At 45.1% G+C, this 22,862-nt stretch overlaps 7 protein-coding genes across 7 annotated transcripts; 3 read left to right on the forward strand and 4 right to left on the reverse strand.

The window, feature by feature from the left end:
• Window positions 1-515: 515 nt before the first annotated feature.
• Window positions 516-4,042, reverse strand: FPOAC1_009706 (uncharacterized protein; the record flags this gene model as incomplete). The annotated part of the gene is made up of 5 exons (XM_044854127.1): window positions 516-1,067; window positions 1,129-3,200; window positions 3,248-3,440; window positions 3,492-3,730; window positions 3,781-4,042. 5 exons carry the CDS (start codon window positions 4,040-4,042, stop codon window positions 516-518), a joined length of 3,318 nt encoding a protein of 1,105 aa, XP_044706797.1.
• A 1,675-nt stretch (window positions 4,043-5,717) lies between these two features.
• Window positions 5,718-7,638, reverse strand: FPOAC1_009707 (uncharacterized protein; the record flags this gene model as incomplete). Its single annotated transcript, XM_044854128.1, has 4 exons — window positions 5,718-5,898; window positions 5,946-7,252; window positions 7,299-7,471; window positions 7,527-7,638. The coding sequence occupies 4 exons, from the start codon at window positions 7,636-7,638 to the stop codon at window positions 5,718-5,720; spliced, it is 1,773 nt and encodes a 590-aa protein (XP_044706798.1).
• Window positions 7,639-8,676: 1,038 nt separating this feature from the next.
• Window positions 8,677-9,421, forward strand: FPOAC1_009708 (uncharacterized protein; the record flags this gene model as incomplete). Its single annotated transcript, XM_044854129.1, has 2 exons — window positions 8,677-8,752; window positions 8,802-9,421. The coding sequence occupies 2 exons, from the start codon at window positions 8,677-8,679 to the stop codon at window positions 9,419-9,421; spliced, it is 696 nt and encodes a 231-aa protein (XP_044706799.1).
• A 199-nt stretch (window positions 9,422-9,620) lies between these two features.
• FPOAC1_009709 (uncharacterized protein) lies at window positions 9,621-10,172 on the reverse strand (the record flags this gene model as incomplete). Its single annotated transcript, XM_044854130.1, has 4 exons — window positions 9,621-9,747; window positions 9,804-9,928; window positions 9,984-10,054; window positions 10,112-10,172. The coding sequence occupies 4 exons, from the start codon at window positions 10,170-10,172 to the stop codon at window positions 9,621-9,623; spliced, it is 384 nt and encodes a 127-aa protein (XP_044706800.1).
• Window positions 10,173-10,634: 462 nt separating this feature from the next.
• Window positions 10,635-12,039, forward strand: FPOAC1_009710 (uncharacterized protein; the record flags this gene model as incomplete). The annotated part of the gene is made up of 3 exons (XM_044854131.1): window positions 10,635-11,260; window positions 11,318-11,768; window positions 11,818-12,039. The coding sequence occupies 3 exons, from the start codon at window positions 10,635-10,637 to the stop codon at window positions 12,037-12,039; spliced, it is 1,299 nt and encodes a 432-aa protein (XP_044706801.1).
• A 788-nt stretch (window positions 12,040-12,827) lies between these two features.
• FPOAC1_009711 (uncharacterized protein) lies at window positions 12,828-14,692 on the forward strand (the record flags this gene model as incomplete). Its single annotated transcript, XM_044854132.1, has 2 exons — window positions 12,828-13,077; window positions 13,131-14,692. The coding sequence occupies 2 exons, from the start codon at window positions 12,828-12,830 to the stop codon at window positions 14,690-14,692; spliced, it is 1,812 nt and encodes a 603-aa protein (XP_044706802.1).
• Window positions 14,693-15,095: 403 nt separating this feature from the next.
• Window positions 15,096-17,132, reverse strand: FPOAC1_009712 (uncharacterized protein; the record flags this gene model as incomplete). The annotated part of the gene is made up of 3 exons (XM_044854133.1): window positions 15,096-16,216; window positions 16,268-16,868; window positions 16,929-17,132. The coding sequence occupies 3 exons, from the start codon at window positions 17,130-17,132 to the stop codon at window positions 15,096-15,098; spliced, it is 1,926 nt and encodes a 641-aa protein (XP_044706803.1).
• Between the last annotated feature and the right edge of the window lie 5,730 nt (window positions 17,133-22,862).

Below are 22,862 nucleotides of genomic sequence, written 5' to 3' on the forward strand. Positions count from 1 at the left end.
CAAAGAGGATCAAAAATAGAAGAAAAGGAACGTAGGCACAGCAAGGCTGAGAAATGCAGATGTAGATAGATGCAAGCGATGATTTTGAATACACGAAAAGAAAAGTCTTGGCTCGAATTATATATCTTTCATCTACCTACTCTTCAAGACCAGATGATCAGTCCAATTGTGTTCCTTCCAGAGGCGCAGGGAAAAGGATCGTGAAACATTTGAAACGAACTACCTTTGCCCAAAGAGGTTTAGACCAGTCGATCATTGACCAATTGATCGACCAGACGGGACCGCAACTCGGCAGTGCGGCATCTGGAAAGAGGAACTTAGGGGGTTCAGCTCAGGGGGCTTCAGTGATGAAATTACCGAGGGAGGCTGAAGGATGCCCTAACAGAGGATCATTCATCACCTGCTACATTCAATCATGGAATGCACCAGCCACTACCACTCATGACAGACACAGACAAAGAGAATATTAATTACTACTAAATAATTCCTTCCATGATATCATGCATACTTTCATCCTATTCATCCCAAGTCACCTTCATACTTGTGGGGAACGGCCAAATGCTACCCCAGTCCTCCGTCATGTACACAAAGAAACCACCAGGTCGAGGCACCTTCTTGAGCTCTCCCTGCGCACCCGCCACCCTCCTAAGGCCCTTCTTCCTGAACAGCGCCCTGAACAGCTCCGTCAGCGCAACCTGGCTAATGTCCCTTCCAAGACAAGCGTGTGGGCCTACGCCATAGTGGATATACGAGTCCAAAGGACGGCGAGGATCGACTACCTCGGGGTTAGGGAAGATGTTGGGGTCTTTGGCAGCTGTGACAAAGGAAACAAAGACTCTGTCACCAGCCTTGACAGGAACCTCACGACCATCATCTTCTTGGATGACATCGGCGGTTGTGGCTTCACGGTAGAGTCCGAATGTACCAGCCATGCGAATACCTTCCATCGCGTAACCGAGTAGAAGAGCATCAGTCTCGTCTCCTGTCTCCAAAGCAGCAATACGATGAAGCTCAGGGCGATACTTCTCACCAGCAGGAGAAAGATACCAATCCAGGGTTTGAGCAAACTACACGCAATTTGTTAGTCAACATGTTCTCTCACCAATCTCGAAATAGATCATGACTTACCACCTGAGCCTGATTCGGCACCATAGCCCCAGCGGTGGGCAAGATCTGGCTCCACACGATGTCATCAATGCTCAGACCAGCCTTCTTGAGACCCTTGGCCATGTTCTCACCATACGCAGCGAGAGGATCATCTTTCTTGTTGGGCTTGCTGGTGAACAGTCCCTTGATACCAACACTAGTAGCAAGCTTGACGTTCATCTCCACAATCTTACCCAACTGCTGCGCGACCTCTCGAGCACCCTGCCTCAGAGGGAAAGACTTGGCAGGATCAATATCGAAGAAAATGCACACAAAGATGACGGCAAGGATCATGTACAACTCCTGTTCCGAAAAGACACCCTTGGGGTTCTGCTTTGTCTTGAGGGGAAGGTTGAACATTCTCGCGACAAAGTGTGTGTGTGCAACGTTGCCCACGTCGCGTACGACATCAACCTGTGTCTTACCCGCAAGCTTGTATGACTTTTCCTTCAGAAGCATCTCGGCCGTTGTCGAGTAGAACGACTTAACCGCGTTACGCCAGGTGTCATTGTACAGCAGACGGCCCATGCACTTGCGCTGTTGCGCGTGCAACGCTGTATCGCCAGACAGCATAAAGCGGCCACCGCCCTCACCCATGAGGTGCTTGAGACCCTCCTCCCAACAGACGCGGTACTTGGTCTGGTCTTCGAGGATGTACTTGGCTGCCTTGTAGCCCACGATGTTGATGCGTGTTGCTGTGGGCGCGGGGCGACCAAAGTCGAAACGATCCGCGCGCTTCAAGTCAGTGAGAATCTTCTTGTTCTCTGTAGGGATGACCATGGGGTAATGGGCGTAGACAGAGTTACCCTTGAAGTGCTGAGGGAATGCGCGCAAGAAGAGCTTGTAAAAGACGCAACCATGATTGATCTTCAGGTCGTAGTCAACCTCCTTGAAACCCCAGTTGGTCAGGTTGCGGGGATGGTAGTCTATTGTGTAGTATCTGTCACCACGAACAAGAGCCACAGCATCTGAGAGAACCACTCGGGAGATTGTATACGTGGGAGCAATACCGACACCTGGAACCATAGGTGTCTTTGCCTCCTCAGCAACGATACCAGGGTACAGTTCGACGTAGTCGGGGTGCTGGTACAGGTTTCGCAGAGCATCGGCGACTTCTGGATCAGAGTTGATATCCTCAAAAGTGTCATATGCCTTGAGACCGAAGTGCTTTCGGAACTCGTTCAGACCGGCCAAGTTCCACTTACGACCACGCATGATACCCAGCATCTCGATGGGCTTCATGATACGAGGGACGTTACGGCCACCAAATGCACCACCGGGCTGCTCAATCGCTGTGGCGAGAGCTTCGACAAGCTCATCATCGTTGAACTTGCCGTCGGGGCCTCTCTTGAAGCCGCCAAAGGTACGCTCAGAAGGCTCATCGGCGACAGTGGCCTCGAACGCCTTGAGAGCCCTCATCATGGTTTGTAGGTTCATGGGACCGTAGTTCTCGCCGAGAAGTTCGGTGTAGAAATCCTCAACCCATTTCTCGTCCATCTCCGAGAGACAAGAGTGCCAGCGGTAACAGAGGTTGAACTCGGCCGAGACAACGTTTCCAGTACCACTCTCGGAGAGATCCTTGGTACCGACAGAGACACCCATCTCCTGTCGCGGGTCAAGAGTCCAAGTGGTATCAACACGGTTCAAGTTGATGATGTTACGAACATAGTCAATAAGAGTGATGTTGATATACAATCCACTCGTGACCAACCTCGCGGTCTCAAACAGCTCTTCATCGCGCTTCTTCCACGCCGCAGCAGCAGCTTCGGCGTCGAGATGAGCGCCAGGCTTGCTGAAGCGACCACCTTCATTGATGTCGGCGAGGTTAGTCGCGACGTGGTTGTGGAAACGGTTGAACATAATGAGGAGGATGGGAACACCAGGAGGGTTGCCGATGAGACGCTTGTCAGCGAAGCAATCGGGCTTGAGCTGACCATCCTTGAATGTTCGGATCGAATCGCGGTCTTTCTCTGTCGAGCCGTAGAGAGGGGCGAGATCGAGGTAAGAGGATGAGTCATTCTGGTCTGGATCTTTACTGTTTGTCCAGAAGAGGTCTGCATTGTGTTAGTCGCTGCATAAAACGCAAGTGAAGGCGACATACCATGAATGATGATGGTGGCCCAGTACCAGAGGATACTCGATACATTGTTCGGGTTCTTGCGGAAGATACCTCTGGCAAAAACAGACTCAAAGATAGCCTCTGGATCAGGCTGAGCACCCAAGCTCATACCCTTGGGACGCACTGTTCTTGAGTATGGCGTTCTGGCAGCACCGAGCTGAGGGAGATAAGGGTTCTACACAGGTCAGCCTATTGCATGCTCCAAGCTCAATTGGTAGTGACTCACGTTCCACGATCCATCAGGCTGGCGGAAACGATACTTGTTTCCCATGTACAGCATAGGCGGGTGATCAATCGAGTTCCAAAGCTGGGCGATGAAGCTGTTTGTCAACGCTTCCTGGACCTTGGAATGATCGCTCAAGTTCGCAACGAGCTGGATCGTTCGCTCCATGATCATGGTCTTGTCATCCTGCTGCATCTCTCCCTTGAGCTTACTTGAGATGATCTCGAGCAATGTCTTGAGATCTATTCGTCGTTAGCACTCACCACTCTCCCGCAACTACTTGCTCACTCACCCTTTCCGCGAAGACGACGAATATCTTGCTTCAATCCCGGACGAGTCGCAACCTGTCGGTACGATCCATCACCCATCTCTGTAGGAAGAGGTCTCTTTGAAGCTAAGCGGAGCTTCTTGATGCTCTTGACCAAACCCTCACTCTTGTTATGAGGAGGGGCAGGAACCTCATTCTTCTGGTTTGAGGAAGCCGAAGAAGAGGACTTCTCATTACCATACCCATTCGTGGCGACAGCGCCGTTCTTTTCTTGGTTCGACGCCATGTTTATTGTCGATTACTAGGAATACAGATCCGAGCAGAGCGAAACAAGTGGGCGTGAGCTCATCTTTATGGCTTGCATTTTTCTTCGCATCACGCACATGCTAGCTAGTTACCAAGCTACCAAGCTTGAGCTATCTCCCACGAATGAGACATTGTCATTCCACTCTTTCCTCCCCGGGGATCATGGTTGGACAAGACAATGCGGTGGAACAAGATTGATCAGCGCGCGCGGAGTCGGAGCAGCATTGGTGTGAGCGCGAAGCCCTTTCACGATGCAGAGCTCTGCATCAACAAGGGCAGATCTGCATTGACCTCCTGGCCCAGGGCGGCGCCACTTTGTACTGTATCTTTGGGTCACCGGGTCAATCCAATGTCTGAATAGCCATACTATTGGGCTGAGATGAAAAGAGGACGAGGTTGAGAACAGGGCGGGACTTAGCACTGTATTGGCGGTTAGTGTACATAACTCTCCGCTTTGTCTGAGATCTTGTCTTGTCAGATGAGACATGAATTGATATCTGAGCGATTGAGTAGGTGAGCGACTCAGTTATTGGACGTTGACATCAATTGTCATTACATCCCTTCAATATTCAATGCCCAGTCCATTAGATAACTCACCATAACAAAACAAAACATCAACACATAATCCCCAAAGCTCAGTTCTCCAGCGGTCCGAGCCTCCCTTGGCTCTATTCATCCATGGCTCCCGTCCCAAGATCTGCGGTGCCACTAGTCAGGCTAGGTACCGGCACTTTGTTCAGCTCCCCTACGTAGCGGTAAACCTTGTCTATTTTCTGTCGATCACCTTTTCTTCAACTGAGACACTGTGGACTACTTTTGTGTAATCAACTTGAACCTAAATGGTCAGTTACATCACAGCTGAAAGTCCCTTTTGGGAATAGACTGCATCTGTGCTGCCGTGTCGTGAATTGAGGTGAGGGAGAGTGCAAGAGACAATGACGTGGTTTGTCGTAGTTGGTCCAAAGGTTGAGGAATTGTCTTGACAAAATTCCCGGTAGTTTGTCAATAGTCATATGTTAACATTGAGGTTGTTGTGATGGTTTACCAAAACAACCAAACATCGTCGTATCTCGACATGTGTGTCAATGTCTCCATAACTGAAAGTCAAACTAATAAATTCCCTGCTCATCCATCTCAACTCTCACCCACTTACCCGGTCAAGAGAGACACAGACTTCAAATCCTCAGCTTGCTGATCGCTACCCTGCATGCCCATCACCAGCCCTTTTGGGTTCCCAACTAACCTAGACTATCGATGTGCCCCCTGGTCACTAAGCTAGGAAGAAAAGAGAACAACAAGAGGCCCTCTCCTCCCGGGAGCTGGGGGGTGCAATCTTAATCTGCTCTCCACAGCGGGACGAGAGATCAACGAGATCCACTGGGTCATTGTCTTGTACTGTATTGCACTGTTGGACTGTCTAGGGCGCTGGACAATGTCGCAGGCGTGGTGTACAGAGTACCAACTTCGTAAGTTCACACATCAACTCGCAGATCCTGTCTCACGGTGACTTCTTAGCCATTGATCAGAGTCATATCTTGTCTCTCTTTGTAAGTCTACTGTACTGAAAACAAGCACCCCATCACCTGTAAAACTCCAGCGCTATGCATGCATGGCTGCCCTCCACCTCGTTCATTCTTAGTACCGCCACAATCCCTCTATTTAGTCCGCAGGTCGTGTACATAAAAGTCCAACTTATCGCTTTCATAGACATGGCCCGTAGGTTGACCCGCACCACGATAGATATTGTCAATTGAGTGCTGGTGGAATGTATCCTGATGTTTACAGTTCAGGATGTGATCCAGTCCTGGCGGATGAGTTAGGCGAAAGATTCCATACCTTGACTTGTTAGCTTGGATAGACGAAAATTGATGGCGATGACTTACGAAGGTTGGAACTTTGGCGCGCACACAATAGCCACGCTCTCAGGCATCATAACCTGGTATCCAGCATGAGTATGGAGATCTCGAGAACTCATGAAACAGGTCTGAGTTGGGTGGGTATGAATCCACCCCAAAAGAAGCAAATCCTCGTTCATGCAATAGTCAAACATGACCTCTTCATTCTCTGTCTCACACGTATCCGACGTGCACTTTTGATCGGGGATCAAGAGACACCTCACAAACAGCGCATTGTTGATAGGCGTTCCACACAACATGCCACACATCTCAAGTCCCCGACGTGTGTTATCAGCAGCGATATCGAGGAACTTCTGTCGGAGATTTTTCGGTAGGAACAGAGATCGTATTGGATCGCCGTTCTCAAGGTATGCGCCTGGTTTAAATGTGAGACGTTCTTTTTGGGGAATTGCTGGTGGGCCAACGTCTCCGGTTGGGCTGAGCGCCTCTTTGCGAGGAACTTCAGGTCGGTCACCAGTAGTTTGAGGTGATGGAGATGGTATAAGGGGTGCATATCCTGATAGAGGCACCTTTTGTGGAAGGCTTGGGGGTGGCGGTTGTGACAGAGTCGGGTGTAAGGGTTCTTTCGGTGGTAGAGCGACAGGTTCCTTGGGCGGTCGGCTTGGCTGTATTGATGAAGCGGTCGGTGTTGTACTTCTCTCGTACTCGAGTGGTCGAGGCCTTGAGATAGATGGGTAGTTGTAAGTATGCGACTTCGGTCGGAAATCATCGTCGTTGCGTCTCTCATGCGCCGAGTCGAGGGCATGCCTAGTCGCCTCCATCTGCCGCCGTAGATCCTCATCGTCTCCGATTCGTACGCCATCCCATTGATCCCAGTTACCCCCTCTTCTCCTCGACATGATATCCTCGTCAGTAATCCCAGAATGCCTCGTCGCTCTCCTCGCTGTATCTCTCCGCGTCAATTCTCTCTGTGCCAAATCAACCGCCAAGTCTTGATGGTCAGAAGCATCTAGAATCCTAGCATTGCCAGACAATGTCGGATCGCGAGCTGCGAATTGTTCGTATCGCGACGAAGGGGCCGGTGCTTCGTTGGCCGTCTTTGGTGAAAGTGCCATTCGTTCCCACTCTTTGACAGCATTTTCGATTTCAGGTTTGAGTTGTTCAAGATCTTGAATAACGCGCTGGATTCGCTTCGACAGCACCATATAAGCCTTCTTGTGCTCAGGTTCTTTGAACTTCGGATGTGACGGAAGGTATTTGAGGATGAGGAGTGAGTGTCGATATAGCATCATGTAAGCTCGGCCGAAGTCGCCATCTGAAACCGCAAAAGAAGCCTGAACAAATTAGCTGGCATGTCAAACAGAACCAGAAAGTACTGACCTCTTGGTATAGCGTTTCGGCTGCACGTATCCAGTGCTTAAAAGGAATGTTTATATTGAAGTCGAAATTCTCGGCTTGGGCTACGAGCTCTTTGACGGTTTGCGGCCGAGTTGGCCGCATCGCTATTCTGGAGTCCATCTCGAAAGATTGTAGAGGTGATGTTCGGAAGATGACTGTCGCAAAGTCGTCAGAAACGTTTATATCCGGTTCATGGTCGTCAAGCCCGACTGCCGCGTGGCTCTTTAGGCGACAAATTTGAGATGTTGCCTGGAGATGGGAAACTCGAGTATGAAGATGGAATCCAATGAGTCGGGTCCTGTGACGACGCGTAGCGCCTCATGGCAAGTGTCGGTACCTTGATTGCCCCTCCATGCCCAATGGCGGGGAAGGAAATAGCTCTATACGGTACAGAATGCACAAAGCGGAACATATGTAGATAAACCAAAATGATGAAACATCCATGCACCGATATGTGGCGTAACGCCTCATCATGATCAGCCACACTTTTCGTCGTGTATCATGCATAGACTGATGGCGTGTTTTCTTTATGAGAATCGTACAATTACAATCTCCATGCAATGCACTCCTAGTTCTGTCTCACCGAGCCGGAACTTCCTTGGCAAGTTTTCTCAGTAACTTAAGGCCTTAGAGGACCTTGTCTTTGCTCTCTTCCGATTTCTTCCGAGGACTTATAGTCAAGGCCGGGATAATTCGCCTTGGAAATACATCCATCATCCATGTATGGAAGCTTGAGGTTGGGTTCGGGGACCTCGGATCGCAATCCCTAATGAGACTACCACAACAGGAAATGCGACAAGACGGGAACTCTAGGACCGATGATAGATGCAGATTTTAGTCTTACGCCTAGACTCCAAAGTTGGTAGTGGGATCAATCATGACTCTTAAGGTGTGAGTACCAAGAGATGTGCATCTCAACAACCCAAAACAAAGTCTTGGGCTGGGGTCATCATGATCATGATCATGATCGCGTCGCATTGAATCGCCGCCACTGCACCTAGTCGGTCATCTCACGGTGAAAGAGGCCCCCCAATGGTCCCACGGTCATCGGCCCATCTATCCACGCCCATGACACCTCACCTCAGGTAAGGGGGCATTGACCACGGTGTGGCCATGAAGACCTTATTATGAGGTTGCCAGGATATGTCGGATCCTCAACAAGTTGGGCATCTAAGCAAAGTTTTTCCAAGGGGCGATCAAGTTCAAAAGCCAGCCTCTCCCCAGGTCTCGTGCCTCGATTATTTAGACTCCAGTTTCGCATTTATAAATATACTCTCAATCCATTCTGAGTTCATCATACCCCATCATACCTCATTAAACATTCAACTCGTCATATCCTTCTACCTCAACTTACATCACCATGGATAGCATCAAGAACAACTCCACCGTATCCACTGCCGAAGTCAAATTCTTCGATGTTAACGCTGCTCGCGGATGTACGTAGTGACGAACACGCCCTATAGATCAACAAACTAACATATGCAGCCGCCGTAAATACTGCTGTCGAGATCTTCACAATTGACCAAGGGCAGGTCAATCTCCCTAACGACCTCAACCCTCTCGACGCCCTCTCCAACATCCTCCGCAGTATCTCATCAGTCTTTGAGCTCGACGTCTGCGCCGACCTTGACCTCAACTGCCGGAACATTCTCCACCGCATTCTTCAATCCATTTTCGACACAAACACACAACTACTTCTGGAACAGGAGACATCCAAGTTCTTTGCAAACCTTAGCTCAAAGCAAAAGGTCCGCATCGTGGCCCAGGCCATTGCCGCTTTTACCGTCATCTTCCAGCGTTTGGCGCAGACGGGCGAGAAGGTCAGCTATGGTGTCCTCAACCGTGAGGCCCAATTGTTCACCGAGAGCGATCAGCGAGCTTTGATGCAGGGCCTCATCGAGGGCGACAGTGTGTTTGAGAATTGTGCGAAGAAAAGCGACATCGCCGAGGCTATCCTCACTGCCATGGACGCCGACGAAGACGCCGCGACACCCCAGCCAATTGCCGCTGACGACAAGCAAGACTTCATGTTCTCACCCAGCGCCGCTCTGGAGCACAAGAACATGGGCGTTCCCTGGGGTTTCAGTATAATGACGATCAACTAGATCATTTCACGAATCACGACTGGCGTTTTTGGACGAGCAACGGAAGACTCTCCCACTGGTGTCATTTAGCGCGGCATTTATAAAGTGCCAGGTATTTGTCTAATTTGTATTATCTTCATCAATGTTTTTTATAGAAATATAACTCAACTCATGGTCTATTTTTATGTTAATCCACTCTTGTCTCTCTCTTTTTGTGAAATCACTTGGATGCTTCCTTGCCCTTGCCTTGAGCAGCTGCTTGTGCGCTTTGCTGAAGCTGAATAATCTCTGTCCTTTTCCTCTCGAGCTTCGCTTGGGTTTCCTTGATTGTGTCTTCTTGTCGGTTGCTAAATCGGGCCAGTCAGACAAGGGTGCAAACCTTGGAAGAAGGAATGACACTCACATTTCACTATCAATGTAGTCTAGACGGCCCTTGACTGTGTTCTCGGCCTCAAACTTGTCCTGCTTGAGCAGTACGGGACCAGAAAGCTTGTAGATAGTCTCGCCCTCTTGTAGACGCTCAAACTCCTGAGTTCGGGTTAGAAAACGGTTTTACAGTGATGTTTATGTGAAGATGACCAACCTGTTTCACACCAACATTCTCCTGCTTCTGACCCTCGAGCTTTTGTCGCGACTCAACTGCGCTCTGGAGTTCTGTTTTTCGTGTTAGCACGTGTCTTTTGTTCATTCAAAAAATGGAATGCAACATACCGCCTTGAAGCTTCTGGAAATCCTCAGACAGGGCCTGGAGTTGGGCTTGAGGATCCGACATGGTGTTAAGAAGATGGGGAGTGATAGCGTAAAATGTAGTTAAATATTGCTAAGCAGATGAAAATGTTTCTGCCTATTTTAATCTTCCTAGTATTTCTCCTTTCAGTTATCGTCTAAACTGCCAAGTCATCGAGAGACGATACAGTAGGTAAAGTTGTGCAGCCCCTCTCTGCCCCGCTATAAGCATCATTTGAGGTCCATATGGATCTGGGCCATGTTTCCCCGCCAATCGGTCCCAGTACTGTACAGCCCGCCCAGCGCAATTGACTGTTGCCTCAACCAAACCCTCCACCATCTCGATAACGACTTGACACTTTACCAGTGACTGTCACTCCTCGACCCTCAGTCTTTGTCACCTCCTTATCCCGCTGAGGAGTTGTACAAGACCCAACGATACCTTCACCCACCGACGTTTCAATAAAACCCCTTCCCCCACGTCTCTCTTCGATCGACCAACGTCACCATGTCGACCAACTTTCGCGACCGCGCCATCGCAGAGGTGCAAAAGGCCATCACAGCCGACCACAACAAGGAGTACCAAAAGGCTTTTGACCTCTACATGTCCTCCATGGAACTCTGGGTCAAGGCGCTCAAGTGGGAGAAGAACAAAGCTCTCAAAGTCACCATGCAGGAGAAGATGGCCACCTACCTCGACCGCGCAGAGAAGCTCAAGCAGTTCCTCTCCAGCGAGAACGATGCCAGCGCAAATGGAAACGGAAAGGCTGCTATGGGCGCTAATGGTGCTTCCACTAGCAAAGGCAAGCCTGCAGCGGGTGAGGATGACGATAACAAAAAGTTGCGCAACGCATTGTCGGGTGCTATTCTTCAAGAGAGACCCAACGTGCGGTGGGAGGATATCGCTGGTCTTGAGGGTGCCAAGGAGACATTAAAGGAGGCTGTTGTGCTGCCCATCAAGTTCCCCAGTCTGTTCCAGGGTAAGCGACAGGCATGGAAAGGTATCCTGCTGTACGGTCCTCCAGGTACAGGTAAAAGTTACCTCGCCAAGGCTGTTGCGACAGAAGCAAACAGTACCTTTTTCAGTATCAGCAGTTCCGATCTGGTCAGCAAATGGATGGGTGAGAGTGAAAGGTGAGTTTTCCCCACAGCGATTAGGGACATGCTGTATCTAACCACGGTCTTGCGCAGGTTGGTCAAGGCCCTCTTTTCCATGGCGCGCGAAAATAAGCCTTCGGTTATCTTCATCGATGAGATCGATGCCCTGTGCGGTCCCCGTGGTGAAGGCGAGTCCGAGGCTTCACGTCGTATAAAGACTGAGATCCTGGTTCAAATGGACGGTGTGGGCAACGACAGCAAGGGTATTTTAGTTCTGGGAGCTACCAATATTCCCTGGCAACTCGATGCTGCTATTCGACGACGTTTCCAGCGCCGTGTGCATATTGGTCTTCCCGATGTAAATGGTCGCGCACGCATGTTTAAGCTTGCCATTGGCGACACCGATACTGCTCTCGTGGCGAGTGATTACAACATTCTCGCTTCCAAATCGGACGGAATGTCTGGTAGTGATATCGCCAACGTTGTTCAATCTGCGTTGATGAGGCCTGTCCGAAAGATTCTACAAGCCACCCACTTCAAAGCTGTAAGTCTGACTTGTTTTTACAAATTTGGTTTCCCACTAACGACTCTAGGTTATGAAAGATGGCAAGCGCATGTTGACGCCTTGCTCGCCCGGCGACCCAGAAAAGATTGAGATGACGTACGACGACGTTTCATCGGAGGAATTACTGGCTCCAGATGTGCAGCTTAAGGACTTTGAGATGGCCCTCGACGACTCGCATCCAACTGTATCCAAAGACGATATTGCAAGGCAAATCGAGTGGACCAACGAATTTGGTAGCGAAGGTGCATGATGAAGATATGAATCGAGGTACAGCAGTCACTTGTCGTAGATACATAAGGTGGAGAGGGATTGGGAGGCAGCGAGTTTCCAGAATTGTCTCTTACAGCATGGCGGCGTCTCGTGGAGTTTTATTTATCTTGTAGCTTGGGCATCCTGGTGTGGAAATGAATGAAAGAAATGTTGACATATAAGTTGTTAGTATTACTACTTGAAGTGATTTCATGCACACCCTCCAACAGCATGCTATGTTTGATGAATAGATGTAGGGTAAGCGATATCTCTCGAATGTTTTGGGATTGAAATTGTTCAAATTCAGTGCTATTATGACGACAAGTCGTGTATGGTATCCTGTAAGAGATCAAGGGATGGCTTGTATAATAAATTCGAGTTCAAATCCCTGGTGGACTGTGGGAAGAAGACTAATTACATGTCGGTTATGCAACTTCACTCTGACTTGAAGAGCTGGACTTGACTGCTTCATAGCTTGTGTGAAGCATCTGCTCTCAAAGCGATTATAGAGATCTCGCTATATGATCAAATATTATGAAATGAAAAGTACTATGAGGCAAACCAAACATAAGTAGCTAGCTACCTATGCAATATTAATCCTGCAGGCCATCTATCTACTCATTAAACCCCCACCTCACATCCCAGCTTAATCTTATCTTATCCATCTAATCTTAGCGGTCAATCGCGGCAAAACCTAGAAATTCCCATCTTCCATCCAAACATGGCATTATTTCACCCACTTTCGATGACCGCTTTACGGTTGAAATATAGTGAATTTTGCAGGACCAAATGTTCATCGCTAGGCAACATGCGCGATCGACTCTCGTGCGGCCATTCCGGTGCACGACATCATCCGTTAAACCTCAGCTCCAACTCCGTTACCTCGCTACAAAACGACTCGTGATCGATCAGCTCGCACCAGGTAATGAATTAGCACAGGAGCTCAAGGACACGGGAGTTTGGACCCCTACTTCTATGGGAAAGAAGAGTTCACTTGGTGATAGACATCGTGTTAGTATCGTTAGCCAAGACCTTTGTGGTAAGTTTATCTGTCTATAGCCCAAGTGACTTCACATCTCATCACTCGTTTAGACGATGTCGCCAATTATATCGCCCCTTCCCTCGAACGCCATCGCGGCTGCGATCTCGTCGATATAAACCCCGGCGCCGGTCTCTGGAGCAAGACTCTTCACGAACTCGTTCAGCCTCGAAAGCATATCCTCATGGAACCAGATATCGAACTCTACAAGCCCTTCCTCGGTGACTTCCTTAGCAAATCTAATGTCGAAGTCGTACCCAAGGCAGGTATCCTCTGGAAAGAGCTCCAAGAGGTGCTTGGGAGCGTCGTCAAACAAAAAATTCGCGATCCTGCCGCCGAACCAGAACGCAACGATACATTACTCGTCAACATCAACCTGTGCTACTGCCCACCCAAGAAGTACCAGATGTTCGAGTGTGTTAGTACAATGGTTCTCTACCAGCTCATGTCCAGCATCCGCACCGCCTCACTTTTCCAACAATACGGCCTTGTGCGCATGCTCATCTGGATCTCCGACGACGGCAAGCGCAGACTACTCCCACGAAGCGCAATTCGTCGCAAACGCAGCGCTTTTGAAGCCGAACTCGCCCTCGAATGGCTCCACGAAATCGCAGGCCATGACACCGAGGTCGAAGACCGTTATGAACTCCGCGACGAGTGGATCAACATGGAATCTGGATATCGCACGCTCGACCGCATGAAGAAAGCTGGCCTTACAATGCCCTCTGGCCGCGAAACAGCCGTATACAAGAACCTCACCGAGAACCGCGAGTACGCAGGCCGACCTCTCGCGGGCGTTGAGCGTCCAATCCATAGCCGACCTTTCCGCCAAGAGCTCGCAGATGCCGAGGAAGCCTTTGAAAAATCTAGGAGAGAGACGCCACCTGACCGTCTCAAAGCGCTGCGCTTCCGTCAAAAGTACGACCTCGCCGATTCAGCGCTTTACCTCGAACTTTTACAAGAGCGCGATCGCCTCATGGAGCTTGGCTTTAAATCCCCGTCTGAGCTCGCCGCCGCCGAAAAGGCTTTCGATCTGCGTCTTGACAACATCAAGAAGAACACACGGAAAGAATGGGCAATGGTTCGTGATAACTACCAGCTTTGGAAACAAAAAGAACCCACCCTATTTTGGGATCGACGCCCTTTCGAACCGCTCGCCACGCGCCAAGATGAATTCTTCCCCAGAATGCCCGGCGCTCTTCTCGACCTCCAACCCAAAGCCATGAACCCATACATTCGCCAGCATGGCCCTACTGCCCGCAACGGCACCATCTCAGATACCATGCTGCGCTACTGGTGGCAGCACATGCTTCTCCCCGTCCCCGCTGCGATGGACGGTCTATGGCCTGGTTTCGGTGATCAAGCACCTGGTGTGGCTTCTATCTACGACCCGGCGCAAGGAGGCTCGCCCCTAACGAAACACGGAGCGTTAGCCGCAAGATGCGTGACGGAACAGCACTGGGCGGATATCATCAAGGCTTGGCTCGAGTGGCCCTTTGCTCCCAACTACACAACCCTCGTAGGACGCTTAATGGACGAGCACGACTTCGCCACCATTCCCACGGAAGACGATGATATAGCCAAAACCACTGCACTGGGGGTAGACCAACTTTAAATACCTAAAAGGAGTCAATGGCATAACTAAAAATTTATACCAAAGTTATAAACGTTACTTTTACAGTTGAAGATAAACATTAACCTCACTCAAAAAAGTATAATACGGAGCTTCATGGCAAGACATTTCAATTGTTATGGGTTGATTGATATAATAAAGCAAATGGTTCAGATTCCCACCAAGTAGAATGTCTGTTACTTGGCAATTGTTGTTCATGCATGCCCATTGTGTAGTTCTATATGTACTTTGAAATGCCTCCGCTCAATCTCGCCGGTCGAGAGAGTCCGTAGACTGTCGACATGCCATCATCACAGATAAATATCGCACACCATAACGCCATCGCCCACCCTTAAATCAAGGCCAAACTCCGTAATGATGTCAACACACTTGTCTTATCGTTTCCTCACAAGTTGAAGCTCTCCCATGTCTTTTCGATGGAAGGATCCTTTAGAGCGTCGTCTACCCATCCCATTTTATCTCTGTCATCTGCAATGACACGTCCGTACTCGAGAAGTAGTCTCAGGACGTAAATCTGCATATCCTCTTTTCTCAACACCTTGTTCGCCCACTCCTTGCCCGCATTCGCAATCTTTTCGGCAGCCTTGTCGTGGCCGGCAGTGTCAGCGTAGCCACGGAAATATTCCATGATACCATAAAAGTCCTGGAAGCGGTTGTCCATAGGGACGAAGTGCACCCAAGGTACAAGTCTGCTGTCGTGCCACTCGCGGAAAAGTGTAGCCTTTATGGGAAGGGAGGTCGAGTTGAGGAAGCCGAGATAGCGGCCTGAGAAGGAATTCCCGTCGATATCGGGGACGTACTTGTAGGCGAACTGCTCGTGCATGTCCATTCCATCGACCTTTGCGAAATAGTGGTCTGTATACCAGCATCTGCCCTCGTCTTCGCTGGGCGAGCACATAAGATCAACGAAGCCGGCGTCGGACCATTCGCCTACCCAGTCGCCAAGTCGTCCTTGAGCTTGCGCTTGGAGACGGTACTGCTCTGATGGGAGGACAAAGTTCTCGGGCTTCGCAGTGCCCTTTTCCGCTGCTGTAAGCTTTGTAGAATTGAGCATCGAGACGAAACGATGACGATGGAACCCGCGCCAGTTCTCTGGCTTGTTCTTTCCTCCAGTCGCAACACCTCTCCACACCACAGTGCTGCCCTTGTCATGCCATTGAATGTTGTCCTCACCACCTGTGAATCGTTCTTCCGCCTGCCAGTAGATCGGAGGAGGGAGGAGAATCTCGTTGTTAATTGCAAGCTTGGAACCGCCAAACATGGGAAACAGGATCTTGGTGGACGACACGGAAATAGGGTTGATCAAGAGTCCATTAAGACCTTGAAGATCGGGCTGGTGACAGATCTCGCTCGATTGGGTAAAGTTGGACACAAAGCCAGCGTAGGAGTGTGGTTCGGCGTTGGACATATCGATTTTCGGGGGTTCGTTAAAGGAATCCTTCAAAGGGGCCTGGCGGGCTGGACTATCGGGTGGGCATCCTCGACTGGCAATGGGCCAATAAGGACCTATAGCATGTTAGCAATGGTGAATCATGAGGCTATTCGAAAGGTGCCTACTAGTCTTCTCCCATCGTTTGAACGGAATTCTGACGTTCCTGTCATGTCGTCCAGCTGTGGGTAGCTTCTGAAAATCCGAGACTACTTCCTTGGCTGACCAAAGTTTGCGTGATTCCGCTCCCTTCGTCATATAGTCATTGATATCCTCCCAAGGTACGACAAGACGAGGCTCGTCCATGGCGTTCAGTGGCATATCCAAGTCCGGAACCATGTGTTCAATCGAACGAATCATGTCGAGCCAAATCAGCGTCCAGAACCAATCGCTCGTTGAATTGGCCTTGCCGTTTCGAATGTGAATTGACATCTCAAAGCTGTACGCCTCCTTGCGAATCACAGGCTGAGGAACACCCCAAAAGGGGTCGATGTCATGGTAAACCTGATCCCAGAATTCTTCAACGACAATGGCGTTGTGCTGCTTGGCAAAATCCCACCATTTATCGAAACCTGGAGGCGGATGACGTCCACGACGCTTGCGATAAGCTTGCGCAGCATCTTCTAGTGTATGCGACTCCTTAGCGAGCTGCTCCTTGTGTCGCTTTCCACCATCATGTATGAGCTTGTCAATTGGGTGAGGGCCCTGCACAGGTTTGTCGTTTGCTAACTTTACGGCAGTCAGTTAGCAAGTAGCATACTTAAGGGGCATCTGTTGTCTTTCACGTACAGGTTGTTGCACTGCCTTTTTAGGAGGAGGATGGATCGAGTCCGAGCTATCGGAAGGCTGTTGTTGGGACTTGTGGAGAGGAAGAAGTTGCGGCGTGGGAGCGCGACTGCTAAAACTCCAGAAAGCAAAGACAAGGAGAGTAGCAAGGGCGCCGAATCGGATGAAGGAGGAGCTGCGCCGTGTCCTGAACCCAGGCGCAAGCATCTTGGGCATATCGCTGGATTGATTATTATTCGATACAATGTGCGTATTAAAGCGCAGCGCAAGAGGAGATTCTGACGCCAGCGACAGAATACGTATGCGCGGCCAAGTTTTTCGAATCGAGGGTCAGGTAACGAATTCGATCGATCGCGGGGCAGAAAATCGTTCCAAAGACGATAACTGTATGTGACAAAACTCGCGAGGAAAAGAAAAAGACGTTTCGATATAATTAATAAAGTTCGCTTCTTCACCGCATGATTAAATCGTCCTTGTCGGGTGTGTTGCTCGCAGGCAAGAGATAATGTCGAGCTGTCGTTTTGCTGTACTGTAGGTGCGATGCTGGGAAGGGTAAAACGTGGGGAGAGTGGGTTAGAGAGGTAATAGAGAACGGACAGACAAGGATTGTCAAATAAAGGGGGTCGAGAGAAAAAAGAAGAGATGGAGAACCGATGATTTTCACACAGGAAGTCAGTAGAGAGAGGAAAGAAGGTGAAGGTGAGGTTTGATAAGGAGGAGATTTGTTAAACAGGGAGAAATGGAAAGCATGAGTCGTAACATTGGTAGGTCAAGCAGAAGATGAAGGAGGAGCTGCTCAAAGATTTGCTAGACTTGGCCGTCATATCAAAAATTCTAGACTAGAGGTACCTAGGTAGACTAAACACTTCAGTTGCAGTTTACCGGCACAGAACAGCTCCAGGTTCAGACTAGCACAACCTAAAATGTGGGATCACCAATTTAGCTGTCGGACAATACATTATGGTTCACTACCAGCTGGTGAGAGATAAAGTACTCTCTCAGGGGCTGCAAAATGCCCAGGGCGGGCGATTTTGGAGAAAAGGCCTTGATCAGTGGAGCATGGGCCCTGCTATCGGGGTCTTTCTACAGGGGACGTAGCCGCTTAGATTTGAGAATTGGGGATAATCAGGGGCCGATCAGACACTTTCCACGCGTCAACTTGATTGCGTTTACAACAGTTGCACTGTATTTACCTTTTTGTGTGACAAAAGACGTTTCCGATCAACGTCGCTCCCGTATTGGACCGTTGAAGAATAAGTTTCCCTATGACAGGTATTCTTGTCCTATGACAGTTGTCGAGAGACAAAGTCAAGGGAGAAAACCCGAATAGAGTAAAAGGGTACAGTGTCCTCTCCAATTCTGAGACACTATTTTCCTTGGAACATCCCATGAGGGGACGCGTGTCAGATGGGTTACAGATTACAGGGATCGCAATCAAGCTCAAGCTCGGGCATAGCAAGCCTTGGACAAAGCAAGTATAAAAGGCTTGGCTAACAATTAAGGCCTTGTTTCAAGACTGGTGGTCCCAGTTTACCACATTGACTCTCTTCACATTTTGCTCGATGTATCCGTACTCTGTACTCTCACTCTGGCGGCAGGGAGTAATTACGCCGAATATTGTGCCTTGCTTCTAATACTCTACCCGTGGATTCGACCTAACGGAGACCCTACTTATAGAGTAGGCAGTAAAATTCTAGGATAAGGGTAAAATTCTAGGATAGCCAGATACCCTGCCTTATTAGAACTTTATTAGAATTACCTACTAAATCTAATAAATTCTAATATATATATATATATAATTTAATTAACTCTTATTTATAAAGCTGCCTTTTTAATCTAATTAATAAAATATTATATCTATATTATATTAATAATACTATATAAGTTACCTAAGAGGTCTTTATATTATAAAACTGCCTTAAGTATAATAAAAGAAAGCCTATTACTATAAGGGATATTGCTATTAAGTATTATATCTTTAAAAGTATTATAAAGAGGTATTTTTAATTACTAAAGCTTATTAAAAAGCTAGCTTTTAATAATATAAGTATTAAAAGGCTAAGAAATCTTAATAAAAGTAAGGAGTATATAGTTATTATATATATTATATAGCTTAAGAGATATAGATTTCTTATAAATTAATTAATTATTAAAGTAGCTATAAATAAGTTAAGGGTATTATAAACTCCTTTATTATACTTAGTTAAAGAAGAATAATATAAATACTTTTTTAAGGATAATCTATAGCTATAGAAGAAAAAGTTAATATAGGTATTTAATTATAAAAGAGTAGAATTTAAAGTATATAAAGTTTAAGAAATTAAAGATTTCTATATTAACCTTACTAATATTATATAGAGAAGAAATATTAAGTTATTTTAAATCTTAAATACTAATAAATATAGTATATAAATAGGTATTATATATAAGTAGCTTAAGGTAGTTATTATAAAGAAAAAATATAATATAAAATATAAGATTATTACTTTTTTAAATTATAAGTTAGCTATAATAATTAAGGCTATAAATATTAAAGGATATAAATATTCTCTTAATTTTATAGTTTATTCTAATAGTACTTAATAGATACTATCTCTCTATTTATAATCTTTAAATTATAGCTAATAAAAAGATAGGATATTAATAATTTAAATAAGAATATTTACTTTATATACTCTAAGACTAGCTTTTTTAATATAGAAATCTTAATAGATTAGATTTATTATTTTAATCTATATTTTTTCTTAGTAATAATAAAGGTAAAAGCTCTTAGTATAAACTTTATTAATTAATATAGCTATAATAAGTTTATAAAAGATATTAATAATTCTAATTTTATTTAAGAAAGGCCTTACTTTAAGTAGCCTAAAAAGGAAAAGATTTAATAACTTCTTATTATTAATAGCTTTATAAGTAAGATTTCCTTAGAATTTATAAAATATTATTTATACTTTAATATTAAGATCTTTATATTTCTGCCTTATTTAATATATTTTATATAGCTACTTAATATAAAAGTCTTTTAGCTTCTTAAGCTTATATATTAAAAGGCACTTTATAAGTATATCTATAAGGGATTTTTAAACTTTAAGCGCTTAAATTTTATTACTTATTTATAGAAGATTATTAATAAAAGCTTTATAAAGTATAATATTATTAATAAGTTTAAGAAAAGTAAAATATTTCTTTTTAATAGTATAAAAGTTATATAAAAGCTAAAGGAAAAGTAGAAGTCTATCTTTTCTTAAGCCTTCTTTATAATCTAATCTTTATTTCCTTAAGAATTATAATTCTAAGATACTTAGGAGATTTCTTATTATATTAAGTATAACTATTATAAATAATTTAACTTACCTACTTATAAGGTATATAGTATTATTAATAATATTCTTAATAAAATAATAATATTAAATTCCTTTACTAAAAGTTATATTAAGAACTACCTTAACTATATTTTTACTATAAATAGTTAAAAGATATATAAAAGAAGAGTTTATTTTATTAGCCTCTATATAAATAGTATAATAATATAGTAAATAGAAAAGTAAATTATTATTATAATATAAAAAGAGTAAATAAAAAAGCTTTACTAGTAATATTATACTTAGAGATAACTATAGAAAGAAAAGGATAATTACTTAAAAATTAAGTAAAAGAAGTAATATAAATATAATATTAATAATAATAAGAAGCTAATTTATATTAGCTTTAAGTAATAAAAAGAGTAAAAGAATAAAGATATATAGGATAATATTATTACTATTATTTTAATATTATAAAAAGCTTTATTTATAATACCTAAGAATAGATTTTACTATAATATAAATAGTTTCTCTACTTAATAGTATTTCTATAAGTGCCTTTATAATATAATAGCTACTAGTATTTATTATAGCCTATTATAAAATATACTTATACTTCCTTTAAGTAATAAAATTAAATTTAAACTTAATAATATATAAGAAAATAGATTATTTAAAAACCTTATTATAAGAGAATTAAATAACTTTAATTTTAATAAGGAAATTATTAAAGTAATTAATCTTATATAAAAAAAGCCTAATCTTTTTTCTTTCTTTTTTCTGCTTATTAAATTTAAAAAGAATTTCTTCTCTATATATTATAGAATTATAAATATACTTTACCTATAAAATATATAGTAAATTATATTATTAGTATTTTCCTTATTAAGAAAAAGGCTAAGTAAATAAGTTATAAGACCTTATATTAAAGAAAGTAAATCTAATAATTCTTTAATAATTATATTAACTTTTAGCTATAATATAGTAAGAAATATATATTATATAATAAAATACTTTTAGATATAGCTTTAAATTAATTTAATACTATTATTTTAATAATCTCTATTTAATTTAGACTAAAGGTAATAAAGACTAAATAAAAATATTAATCTTTTATACTTATTTATACCTATTTAGCTATCTTAGAATTTTACCCTTATCCTAGAATTTTACTGCCTACTCTATAAGTAGGGTCTCCGTTAGGTCGAATCCACGGGTAATTATCGAATCCGCAATCCAACCCTCTGTCCCACAAACGACGTATCCTGCCCCATGCAAGGTACAGCATAGTCCATCATCTACTAGCATCAGTCAGGTCAACTTCAAACTCTAGTAATTATATCTTCAAACGTCTACTCTAAAATACACACAAATTGTTTCAATCTCTGGCCAAGACGGGAGGATCATTTCTCTTGTCTCGAATAGATTTAGTCGTGAGCCATAAATAACTTGACAGATGTACTCTCCTCCTGTTCCCGGCGGCGCAGATTCAATACTTGATTCTAAAGGGGTAATTGCCTGAGTGGTGTGGCTGCTAGGCCTAGCCCGTCCTGTCTTCAACAATTATGAAATCATGGATGTTGAATGAGATCTTCGCAGTGGTGGATATTGCATTTAATTAACATAGCGACTGTTTGCAAGCCTTTCCCTGGTTGGAAATGCAAACAACAGACGGCAGTTCACATTTAATTTAATTCCCGCAGTGGTATGTTTGTAATGGTTATTAGGCACAATCTGAATGACATGCTTCACTACCTAGGCATTGAGTTCAAAGCAAAGTACCCTCCCTATCCGTAACAACCCTGATCTATCAACAGATATCTACAGGAGACATGGATAGACCATCGATCCTTGCACGACTCACATTTGTTGTGACATGGAAACTAACAGTTTGACATCCTCGTCGATGGTGGGACAAGAAACAAACAAAGCAAGTACTATTGACGTTTGTCAACATTTGTCTCGCAATCCAGACCATTCCTCAACGAAAAATGATCTTCTCAAGGTCTCGAACACTCTCAGGGTTTAACATGATAAGCTTTTGCAGTGGAGAACCCGACCGTTTAGCCGTTCCGAAACAGAGGCGAGATCTAATCCGCGGCGCGATTACGTTTAGATCTCAATACGAGGTGCTCTGGTATTGCAGTCAGCTGACATTTGAACACTGTACTGTCAACTGAGACGTTGATCATGGCTCCAATGCTCTAGAGGAGACAACCGGAATGCTGTGGAGATAGGTCGGGTTAAGGAAACTCGAGATGTGAGTGGTTTGACAGATCGAGTGTGACTTTTCTGGCATGATCTGATAAACCAACGTATAACTACTCGATTCGTCGTTGAACAAAACGGGTATAGGAAAACGTTGCGAAGACTTGCTCTCATGACCTCGAAGCTTGTCCTACCCCAATATCAACAATTGCAACCATCCGCTTATGACATGGCCCAAATTGTCAATTTTCTTTTCACATTTTTGTGCAACAAAACGAGCTGTCAGTTTCGCCAACAATTGCCATAAATACAATGTCTTTGTGACCTGCCTTATCCGTCTCAAGATCCGTGTTTTGTCAGACTGGAGGTCATGCCTGTACTGCCAAGCCTATGCGCCTGTTTATTTCATGACCCCAATCTTAAGATT

This window comes from Fusarium poae, chromosome 3 (assembly GCF_019609905.1).
Source record: "Fusarium poae strain DAOMC 252244 chromosome 3, whole genome shotgun sequence".
NCBI classification, from domain to species: domain Eukaryota; kingdom Fungi; phylum Ascomycota; class Sordariomycetes; order Hypocreales; family Nectriaceae; genus Fusarium; species Fusarium poae.